This window comes from Symphodus melops (genome assembly GCF_947650265.1).
Source record: "Symphodus melops genome assembly, chromosome: 22".
Lineage (NCBI taxonomy): Eukaryota > Metazoa > Chordata > Actinopteri > Labriformes > Labridae > Symphodus > Symphodus melops.
The window spans coordinates 19,292,798-19,304,846 of NC_136712.1; the positions used below are offsets into that span (position 1 = coordinate 19,292,798).

At 48.3% G+C, this 12,049-nt stretch overlaps 1 protein-coding gene across 1 annotated transcript in view; it reads right to left on the reverse strand.

Moving 5' to 3' along the window:
- LOC306818022 (pleckstrin homology domain-containing family A member 5-like) overlaps nt 1-12,049 on the reverse strand; it is a 61,744-nt gene that overhangs the window by 11,391 nt on the left and 38,304 nt on the right. The window contains 8 exon segments of the mRNA XM_079335358.1: nt 240-392; nt 478-558; nt 633-695; nt 3,331-3,411; nt 4,233-4,286; nt 6,167-6,286; nt 7,944-8,027; nt 11,613-11,854. Coding sequence (XP_079191484.1) covers nt 240-392; nt 478-558; nt 633-695; nt 3,331-3,411; nt 4,233-4,286; nt 6,167-6,286; nt 7,944-8,027; nt 11,613-11,854 — 878 coding nt within the window.

Below are 12,049 nucleotides of genomic sequence, written 5' to 3' on the forward strand. Positions count from 1 at the left end.
CAACCCAAAGACAAGTCATGCACTTCCTAAAAAAAAACACAATCTACATGTCTGGAGGCCGAGGACACCGGAGTGTCACGCTGCTGAAGATGGATGATTTGAAGGGTTTCTATCTGTGGCTCATGTCCTGTTTTTAAAATGGAGAGGCCCAGACATGAGACAGCGTGTGTGTGTGTGTGTGTGTGTGAGGTTGATGTGTGTGTCTGCGTGCGTCGCCGCGTGTCGGCGTGTGCGCTCACAGTGCTGACTCGGGTGATCTCCCTGCACGTGCTGAGCAGGCCGTTCTGCAGCACGTCTTTCTGCTGGACCAGACTCTGCATGGCTGCAGCGTCGGCGGCGCTCTGCTCGCTCAGCTCCTGACTGGCCGACAGCAGCGCCGTCTCCAGAGTGTGCTGCAACACAACGGACACACAAAACAACAGCGTGTCGTATGTGCGTATATATGATCCACACAGAGACAGAAGCTTTCAGACGTACCTTCTCTCTGTGGAGCTGCTGCAGCTTCTCCTCCTGCATCCTCACCGTCTTATCCTGCTCGCACAGTCTGCTCAGCTTCGTCTACAAAACACACACAGGAAGTCAACTCCTCCTTCTGTCACAACGCGTCTCACCGTCATCCGTGCTCGTCTTACGTCTATGTCGGCCTCCTCTGTGCGCTGGCTGAGGGAGCCGTCCTTGTAGTCGTCTGGGCTGATCTGAAAGGAGGACGCAGCGTTAGAGACGGCCAGCAGGGGGAGACAACAGCACATCTGTCCGGGACGATGAGCTGAGACCTCCAGCCGTTTCGAGCTGTTCCCAAACACACTACCTTCTGTGATTCTGGGTGAAAGAATGACCTGACATTCTTTAATTTTCTGCTTAACTTGTTTCCAAAGCAAAGATAAATCTGCCTGTCAAAACCAAGCGAATGATTTATCTGACTCCGGTTTAAAAAACTCCATCGATTCATCTTTTTTGTGATTTTTTCAAAGGTCATTACCATCCCCAAATTCTGCAGATTTAAGGGAGAAAAACATCCCATCCTTTTTTTAATTCCAGAGGGAGGATGAAGAGGGGATGAAGGGATGAACGCTCTGTGCTTATTCACTAATCCTGTTTAATTTCCCTTGAAGCTGTTTACCCAGGTGTTACCAGGGAATTAGTGACTGCGTATTATAAAGTGGAGACAGATGCAGCGATGCACAGAGAACAGATGCACACTGTTACACATCAAATTAAGCCCCAAACCATTTCGTACATGCTCCGCCCTCTCTGCTCTGAATGTTTCAGGTCTGATAGGCCGCTCAGATCTCAGAGGACTAAATGATAAAAGGTCGAGGTAGGTTCAGTTACCTATACTTCCTTCAGGATATAAGCTTTGTGTTAGCGGTTCGTTCTTGGCCCTGGATTGTGCCTCTCAGGCAGAGGCTCAACCTCTCAAAGCTTAAAATAGTCACAGCTGCAGGTTCTCTGAGAGAAGAACACTTCAAACTCATATTGTTCATTTCTTCCCTGAAAGAAAAGGACGCTGCAGCTAAGCTCGGTTAGCGTCTGTTTTACCTGCTTCACAATACAAACTGTCTGCCTGCGAGACCAAAGCAAGGGCGCTGAAGGTCAATACATGTGCAGCTACATATTAAGAACACGTCCAATCAGACAGAGGGATCTTTCTGATGAAATCATGCCGTTGATAGACTAGACTCTCTGTCGCCACCCGGTGGTGAAATGAACTTCCAAACTCCATTCGACCTGCAGAGTCTCTGCACCTTTAACAAAAAGCTAAAGACCCAGGTCTGATGTGATGATGATGAAGTTATTAAGATCAGCTGTCGATGCTGTCCTGTGGTCACTTCCTGTCAGCAGCTGTGCTCGCTCTCTAGTTTGTGTTTTGCTGCCTTATTTTCTATTCAGTGAGGATTTTTATCTGTCTGCAGCGAAGAACAGATCTTGTTTGTTGTTGTTTTTTAAGTTTCCTCAACGTTCCTATCGTGTGAAAACAGGATTTATTTTACAGGTGAAGGTTGTTTGGAAAACTTTTCTGTGAAGAAACAGTCCAAACTCTCTGGGTGTGTTTTCATAAAAATAACTGACTTAGAGAAAAACCCTTCGGCAGCACAAAAAAACAACCTTATTGATCTCCGTGTGAGAGCTCAGTCTGCACAGCTACGGCGTGCACGCTCTATAAAAATGCAAACACGGAGACAGTGGAGGGGGAAAAACATTCAATACACCCTGCCTAAAAAGTGCTGACTGAAAGCTCTATATTTAAAGCTGCACAGTTGTTTTCTTGAACATAAAAGTCGGATGACTGATGGACCCTCTGCCACCTCCTCCACAGCAAATGGAAAACAGTCTGAGGAGCCGGAGAGGAAAGGACAGGGGAGGATATTTTAAAGTGGTCTGGAGTTCAGAGATAAAGTCGTCTTGACTTTTCCACCACTGAATCTCACACAGCACATTATCACGGTCTGCTCCACCAAACGAAGCGGAGAGATGGCGGTGCAAACCCACGCAGAGCGAATCCAGAGGCTGCATTAACCTTTGAAAAACACCAACTGAAAGAGAGTCTGAAACATCGAGTCATTTCAGACGCAATCCAGAGTGATAGAGTACGTCACGGAGTCACGGCGATGCAGCGTTACATGCTCCTGTCAGGCCCACAGCGTCCAACAGAAAGCAATGACATGAGATGTGTTGGAACCACTAAACACTTCATACAGACTGAAAACAGATGGCGGGGCAGAATCTGTGAGCGCCGGCTGATAAACATCTGGATGGTGGATGGAGGGGACTGACGGCATCCAAAGTGGAGAAAGGAAAAGGTGGATGGTGAAGGGGAAGACGTGGAGACTCGAGCACTGGGCCACAGAGGGGGACGCTCTGGTTTGAGTCAGCGGCACTTCAATCAGGTCCAAATCAGAGAGTCATTATGGGACAGTTCATTTTAATAAACCTTCACTGAGCAGAGCTGCGACGACCCGCTACACTAATGAGAGGAGTTAAAGTGAGGAGTCGTCCTGTTGCTATCTGCCAGTCAAACGTGAGGCTGGTTCGTAGCTGCAGGTTCCATCACACACAGCAGGCTGAGAACGCTCAGTGACACTGACTTTGGGAAAAACCATTTTGAAAAGTCGAAGTTACTTTTAGATTTAACAGAAATGGTTATCATCTTTGTCTGGAGCATTTTAAGTGTGTGTCATCCAGGTCATGATGGAGAATTCAAAGCCTGATCCAAAGGCAACTTCAACACCTTCAACCAGTCCAGCTGTCTTTGGATCCGGCTCTGTTTGTCATGTGGTCTGATCGTGGAGTGTGCTGATGACTCAAACCAGAACCAGCTGAACACCTTACTTGCTGGTAGAGTTGCGGCCTGGGTGCCGAGTTCTCGATCATAGTGTGAATCATGAAGATTAGAGGCTCGCTCTCCTTCGTCTGGCCGAACGCAGCGGAGAGAGAGGATGCAAGGGAGTAATCACACAGAGCTTCAACACACCGTTTGTAAAGGCCGGCAGGATTAACACATCCGCCGTCTGCTCTCTGACTCGCTAATTTAACCCTTTAACATCAACATGAACCTTCCAGCAGTTTGAGACAGATCTGATCCTGCTTCAGTTTTATATGTTCTCGTCTGGTTTACCTCCTGAAGCACACGTCCTTTCCCGAGCGGAGCAGTAGTATCTATCATGTGGGAAGTTATTCTAACCTAAAGGACATCTGGGTGCCTGCCAGGATCCTGCTGTGCCTCTGAGAGCCGGCAGCGAGCGTGGGAAAAAACCAACGCTGACGTGATTCCAGTGGAAACATCCCGAAGTTTCCTACGCTGGTAGGAATGTGTCAGATAGGAAGTCTTTTCTCATTCTGAGGTGACTCGTTCAAGCAGAAGCTCCAGCGGCTTCACATCTAACTACTCCTTCTTTTTGACAACTTTATTTATGAATTCAATGCAGGAAATCAATGACGAGCGTCGATAACAGCCGAGCGCTAAAACTGGATAAATGTTCCAAATGTGGAGCGTCGAGATCGATGAAGGGTTTAGATTTAAGGGTTTGGAGCAAAGAGATTAAAAGAAACAGAACATTGAGAAAAGACAGAAAAAGAAGCCAAGAAAATAAGACTCTTGATTCTGATTGGACGTGCATGAAACACAACTTCATAATACACGAGTAATTGTGAGCTTCCACGAGGCTACTAATGAAATGTTAAAACTGTTTTCCAGCGAGCAGCCGGAGAAGGAGACAGACAGGAGTCCTCACCTGGCTCTCCAGGTAAAGGAGGTTCCTCTGGAGGTGATGTGAAAGAACATCAGTCTGCAGGAGCAGCAGCAGAAGAAGAAGAAGCAGGAAGAGAGAGAGAGAAGCAGGAAGGACGGCGACAGGGAAGGAAAAGGGAGTTAAAGACACTCAAAGAGGAAGGAAGAGAATATTAAGAGAGCAGGCGAGGAGGTGGAGAAAAGAGGAAGAGCTTCATATTCAATTATCTATCATTGATCATTTATTTACCGGGATATCGACCCCCCCCCCATAATCATGCATTCCTAACCCTTACCCCGACTCTCCCAGAAGACTTGGATGTATTCCCAGCTGTTTGAAGCGTAGAGCCAGCGGAGCAGGCGGCCATATTTGAGGAGTTTAAAGTGAGGACTGTGTTTTTGTAAAATCACAACTTTCTACCTTTTCACATTAGACACGACTGATTCCTCCTCTCTCCCCCGCTGGTCTGCGCTCACGTTAGTAACGTCGCTCTGACAACCTTTGTGTATGTACACAGTCTGACACAGCAGGGGGCAGCATGCTAAGACACATCGACCGTGCAGCTCACAGGATGAAGCGGGCCGTGCGGCGCCGATACAACAGCTTTAGAATGGCGTCACATCTCCTGCAGACCGTACTCGAGTACACATGAATCGTGCCTGACACCACCCGAGGACGGTGGACTCAGATCTGGGAACGGGTCCCTGATGTGAAACCGCTCTAAGTCAGCGGTTCCCAACCCACCCGAGATCTTTGGCGCCCCCTCTGGGGAAGCTGGACCCCAGGTTGGGAACCAATGGACCAGGTCATGCAAGCCTCGAACTGGTGCCATCTTAGTCTGTAATCTAAAACTGTAGATGTGAATAGTCAGCTCTTGACTCATGCAGGTCTCTTGTCTCTCATTGGTCGACCTCAAACACAAGTCCACATGCTGCATTTCAAACCTTGTGTATCTGACATGCTGAAAGTCTTGTGCGTGCACATTCAGCTCCATCACACCGAGCGAGGTTCATAAAAAATGTGTTCAAAAAAACAAAAACAAAAACAGCAACAGTTTCAAACCAGCACTCATGTTGTTCACGAGACACAACAGACACAACGCTGTTTGATGCTTCAGCAGCAATGCATCCATGCTCTGTTGGTTCACGACCACCAAGTGACCTCAAGCCAACATGTATGTGCAGGAGAAGCAAAACATGAACACGCTTAAACACACACACAGGAAAACATCTGTGCAAAGAACAGCCCAGAAAACCCAGCGTCACCCCCAGACAGCCTCCAGCAGCATGGACACTCAGGAATGATACCCCCAAAGAAACTGGACCGGGTCACAAACCATGGAGCAGGTAGCACATTCAAAAAGTTTGTGTTTGAACTGTTGGAGGTTGACACCGCTGCTGTCCAGATTTTCTGACATAAAAATCAGATTTTGGTCCCATAATGTTTCTCAATAGGACTCATCAAATTCACTTATTGGAAGTGAGAGGGAATTTAGGCTGCAGTACCCATTTTAAACTCTAGGTGTCAGAGTTACATATTGTAGCTTAAATCTGAAAACCTCAACATGTTGGTGAACGAGACCACCGAGTCTTTGAACCATCAACGTCTGAATTCAATTATAACCTGTGAAGCCTTCTTTTACTAGATAAGTTGAACTTTAACCTCCTCGTGGTACTACATGTTAAAGTTCACCATATAATATATATATATATATATATATATATATAAAACTTTCTTTGGACCATGAAAGTCTCTACTAAATTTCATGACCATCCTTTGAACACGTGTCACGATATTTAAAAGGTCGACCTTTAGCTTCAAACACAAACAGAAGGTTAGCATTAGCGTTAGCTCGCAGTTTCCTTTGGGGTAAGCCTGATGTAAAGCACCTCCTGTCCCCACGGCACACACATGAACTGTACACACTGAGTGCTGACCTTAGCGTTGGGCCCCTCCAAACCCAGGGCCATTAGCTGAGACACCGTGTGTTCCCGCAGGCTGTTGAGCTCCGCCTGCTGCCGGCGGAGCTTGATCAGCATCAGGGTCAGCTCCTCCGGCTGCACACAGCAACACACAGAAGAGACAATCAAACCGCCACTCCGACCAGGAAATCCACGGGTACTGCTCGCCGGTCGAGTCTGTCAGTGACTCTGACGAAGTCAAGGAGAAGACCCGGCTCAGACTTAAAAACACTAAAACGGTGAAATGTTTGATGTGCCAGCTCTCAGACTGGAGGCCGAGTTACATCATACGCTGACCACTATGTTTGTTCGCATGCAGCAGCAGACATTTCTTCTTCTGGTCGAGTTTGATAGTTCAGCAAAAGTTCATCTGGGAAATCTCAGAGAAATAAACATCAAGTTATTTACACACAGAAAAACTGCAAACAGGAAGCAATCCATAAATCCATCCAATGTAAAGACGTTCCACACTGTGTGGAGGAGGAGACGGGTGTGTTTAAGAAAGAATGAATAATGTGATCGAGCCCAGAGCTAAGGGTCGAGTCGTGTCACGCTAGGTGATGCTGCCCGAGCACATCTGGAGGAAACACAGCTGGGAGGTAGAGAGAAGAGAGAGAGAGAGAGAGAGAGAGAGAGAAGAGAGAGAGAGAGAGAGAGAGAGAAGAGAGAGAGAGAGAGAGAGAGAGAGAGAGAGAGAGAGAGAGAGAGAGAGAGAGAGAGAGAGAGAGAGAGAGAAGAGAGAGAGAGAGAGAGAGAAAGTGTCAGAACAAGTTGGGGTGGAGGGTAAGTGAATTAAAAACAGAGAACAGTAAAGGGATTTTCACCATCTGTTCAGTAAGTCTGTGATTGGTTAAATCCCGCCTGACATTGACGAGTGCGTCTCCATCTTTCTAACTTTTATGCAAAAAACGGGAGAGCAACACGTCACGCAGCGGCCGGCAAACGAGCCGTGTCAGAGGAAGACAACGGAGTTACTGGCAACGCGTCTAAAGCAACGCGTCTAAAGCAACGCGTCTAAAGCAACGCGTCTAAAGCAACGCGTCTAAAGCAACGCGTCACGCTGGGATTGTGACCCTAAAAGTGCGCTGGTAGTAATTCTTACTTGAGCGAGCAAATAATCTGACTTAAAGATTTAAAGGCATAAATACACCCCGACAGAGACAGACACAGACGCACACATGAAACACAGCATTTCATCATTTTGTGGCATTATGAAGTGAACGAACAGAGACGCTGTGACTGTGACAAAACATCGCCGTGCAGAAAGCCGCGTGGAAAATTACTGGATACATTTTTGTCATCAGGCTGCAGAAGCACCGACGAGCAATCACGACATTCTTCACAGCTCGCTTCAAAGAGAAATATCAGCCCTGATTGTTGTTGCTTCAATTTGAGAGCAGAGACAGTTTCACTTGTGCTGCTGCACCGCGCGTGTGTGTGTGTGTGTGTGTGTGTGTGTGTGTGTGTGTGTGTGTGTGTGTGTGTGTGTGTGTGTGTGTGTGTGTGTGTGTGTGCTGTTAATCAGAGACAAAGGCAGAGTCAATAATTAGATTGTTCCTGCACAAAGAAGTGGACAAACGAGCTGGAAGAGGCGGCTGTGAACAAAACATGAGAGAGGGAGACGTGTGTGTAAATCAGTGTGTGGATGTTATCGATGGACAGACAGGCTGTTTGTGTAAACGCTCTCTTACTGCGAGTAAATGAAGGACCGTATGTCAGAGTACGGAGTGATGGGTCACGCTGGAACACTCACCGTCTTGCCTTGCAGAGACTGGGCAGTGATGGTCGGAGCAGGGGCGCTGCCCGCGATAGATCGGCGGTCCGGTTGGAAGCCGTACTGTCAGGGGAGAGACATGAGACATGAGACACAGCTTGTTGGACTAAACGAAGTTTGTTTTAGGGATGTAACACCTTCGAGAGGGAACAGGCTTCATGTGTTAGAGGACGAATATGTGGTTATCAAATGTGAGCAGAACATACTCTGCAAATATTAAGGGACAAAGCCTGAGTTTCGTCCCCCGTGTGTCCCTGCAGGGGGCGCTGGAGTCCCCCGTGTATCCCTGCAGGGGGTGCTGGAGTCCCCCGTGTGTCCCTGCAGGGGGCGCTGGAGTCCCCCGTGTGTCCCTGCAGGGGGCGCTGGAGTCCCCCCGTGTATCCCTGCAGGGGGCGCTGGAGTCCCCATATGTTCCTGCAGGGGGCGCTGGAGTCCCCCCGTGTATCCCTGCAGGGGGCGCTGGAGTCCCCCCGTGTGTTCCTGCAGGGGGCGCTGGAGTCCCCCCGTGTATCCCTGCAGGGGGCGCTGGAGTCCCCCCGTGTGTTCCTGCAGGGGGCGCTGGAGTCCCTGTGTGTCCCTGCAGGGGGCGCTGGAGTCCCCCCGTGTATCCCTGCAGGGGGCGCTGGAGTCCCCCCGTGTGTCCCTGCAGGGGGCGCTGGAGTCCCTGTGTGTCCCTGCAGGGGGCGCTGGAGTCCCCCGTGTGTCCCTGCAGGGGGCGCTGGATTCCCTGTGTGTACCTGCAGGGGGCGCTGGATTCCCTGTGTGTACCTGCAGGGGGCGCTGGAGTCCCCCCGTGTGTTCCTGCAGGGGGCGCTGGAGTCCCCCCGTGTGTTCCTGCAGGGGGCGCTGGAGTCCCCCCGTGTGTTCCTGCAGGGGGCGCTGGAGTCCCCCCGTGTGTTCCTGCAGGGGGCGCTGGAGTCCCCCCGTGTGTTCCTGCAGGGGGCGCTGGAGTCCCCCCATATGTTCCTGCAGGGGGCGCTGGAGTCCCCCCGTGTATCCCTGCAGGGGGCGCTGGAGTCCCCCCATGTGTCCCTGCAGGGGGCGCCACAGTTGATTTGAACTCTGTCCACCAGGGGGCTCTCTTGGCTTCTCTTGGTTTGTAGGATTTCACTTCACCCTCTCGTCTGACCCAGAACGTTGTGGTTTTATTTTTGTCTCTACGAGAACAAGCCAACATTTGTCTCCGGGGACACCTGCAAAGTGTTTTCCTGTCCCTTAAAAAACAACAATGATCACCTCCTAAAGGTCGGATCTGCAGCAGCCAGGACCCTCGTTAAAAACAAAAAGATTACGAGTCTGTTTCCTGAGCCAACAACAACATCTGAGAAACTAAGAGCAGCGCAGCGGAGCATTGTTTGAAGCATGCAGGATTTAAAGCCTATTAGCTCATTCAAGCTTTTCAATGGATTTAATGAATTTATTCTGTGACGTGAGCGAGAAAAAGATCATTTGTATATATTTGAATGCAACTATCTCTCTGCCAACATCTGCTTTCTTTTATCAACAAACAAAGAGCGACTGCTGGACTCAAATGATTGTTGGTTTCATTTAATGCAGCCGCTGAAACATTCATGGTGCTCCTGCAGGACTTCACCAAATCAAAGAAAATCTCTTCAAGCCATTCAATCTTATATTCAGGCGTACGAGCAGATCAAGAAATGCAGCGAGGCTAACATTGAAGGAATCTCTGTTGCCATAGTGATCGAAGGTACCCAAAAGCTTCCAGGCCTTAAAAACACTTCAGATCTTCTGTCTTATTTTGAAAATCTGCTGCGAGAGAATGAGTGTCTCAAGCTGAACAAAACACAGTGACCATCGATCAGACATCGATCAGACTCTCCTCTCTGAATCCATCGGAGGCAGTTTTTTATTTACAGGTGTTCTCTGCGTCTTACTCCCCCCCCCCCCCCCCTCTCTCTGATTAACGTGAAGCTTTCTTACATCTCAGTCAGAGTTGAACCTCGATCTGCGGCTCGTAGCTCGGGGATGGGACAGGAGGATTGGACTGGTTTATTGAAGTGTGAATGATTCGCTGAGTGCAAACTCCTCTCTGCTTCCTGCCAAACTCTGGAGGGGAAACGAGAAGGAACATCTGCGGACTCTTCAGATTCAGGCCCGCTTCCATTTCTGACAAGGACCTCCTCAGTCGACGGGGGACGGGATGCCAAGCACATTCAGAGCGGTTCAAAAAGGAGCGAGTTCTATTGAGGGTAATTTTGCTCATCTGGGGGGAAATATGAATAACAGAAGTGCAAACAGAGCGTCACTTCCAGCGTTTCTCCCTCTTTGATTTCCTCCATGAATCCACTGATGCTTCAGCTCAGGAAATCTGCTTGTTTTCTCTTCAAACCTCCAATCACAGAAGTTTGGAGTGATGCTGAATGCGTTCAGCTCCAGATGCAGCCGTCGATGGTAACTGAGAGGTGGACAGCTGCTCAATACGGAGCATTCAGAACTTTTCACTAACGAGCTGCGATGGTCATCATCACGCCACGCCCTTATTTACCGTGACGATTCGAAATTCAAACATCCATTAAACAACATTAAACGGCCAATCAGAGCAACAGGCTGATTAGACTAGAGCCATGGTGAAAGTAAAAGTAGAGCTGCACTCGATCCAGATTAAAGGGACACTTCACCCGTTTACATGAAGCTGTGTATCATTAGAAACATGTAGCTGTGTATCATTAGAAACATGTAGCTGTGTATCATTAGAAACATGAAGCTGTGTATCATTAGAAACATGTAGCTGTGTATCATTAGAAACATGAAGCTGTGTATCATTAGAAACATGAAGCTGTGTATCATTAGAAACATGAAGCTGTGTATCATTAGAAACATGTAGCTGTGTATCATTAGAAACATGAAGCTGTGTATCATTAGAAACATGAAGCTGTGTATCATTAGAAACATGTAGCTGTGTATCATTAGAAACATGGTCGTAGTGTTGAATGGTCGTGAGTCCAGCCCTCATTTTGTCCTGAGACGAGAGAAATGTGTTTTTCTTTGCCTGGAAGTTTTCTTCATGTGATGCAATATGACGCTTTTTGCATCACATGAAGAAAACTTTCAAACACATTTTTGAAAGTTCCCTGTGAAGGATCCCTTCAAGTTGAGAGACGTGAAAAATAAGTCCTTTAGGTTAGTGAACAGGCGCGTGGGTTCGATGCTCATTAACGGTGCTGTAAAATGAAAAACACAACCGTGTCATATTCATAATGTGTTCATAAAGAAAACCTTCACTTTCACTCCTGACAGTAAATCAAACATTTAAAAGGATAAAGCACACGGACATACCAACATTAAAACCAGTGGACACTAAAAGGTCCCTTGATGCTCCATGTGGTAAACAGTGTTATTGTGTGGAGAACATGGAGCGCTTGTGAGGACTTTCTAAACTCTTGCAGAAGCTGCAGGGAGTCTTTGACTTCCGAGAGGAAGCACGCGTTCAGCCAGGAAACTACACGTTGGCTAACACGAAGGCTATCGAGTTTTCTAAGAAGATGAAGCTGCTTTGAGCATTTCTTGAAAATCCTAACTGACTCACACATGAGCGGCTTCTCTTTCTGCTTATTTAGCTCCTGTGGCTCGCAGTCAGCACCAGCCTGTTTGCACCTTTTAATGGACCCATACAGCCTGGTCCTTTACCTTTGTGAGCTGTGCTCTGTGCCGGGGGTCCAGCGTCACGTCCCCCATGAAGACGGGTGAGGACACCTCTGAGTGGGGGGTGGTGCTGGGGTTGTGAGCGACCTGCTGGCGAGGGGGGGAGAAGGTGCTGTAGAGAGCCAGCGAGCCGTGAGACGGGGAGGTGGGGATGGAGTGTGTCACGGCGTGCTCGGAGATGTTGCCCATGGTCTTGGTGCTGGGCAGGGTGCCATAATGGCTGACAGCTGCAGGACAGAAGAGAGGCAGAGTGGAGTCATGTGCTTTCTAACGCCTGGAACATTTTCTGTGATGGTTAAAAAATTGGAGCTATATCCCCAAATGTGATCTTAAAAAATGATGACACATGATATAAAAATGATTATGGAGCTCTTACTGAGCCTAAAAGCATGTCAGGTAACACTTTTTAGGCTGTCATTTTC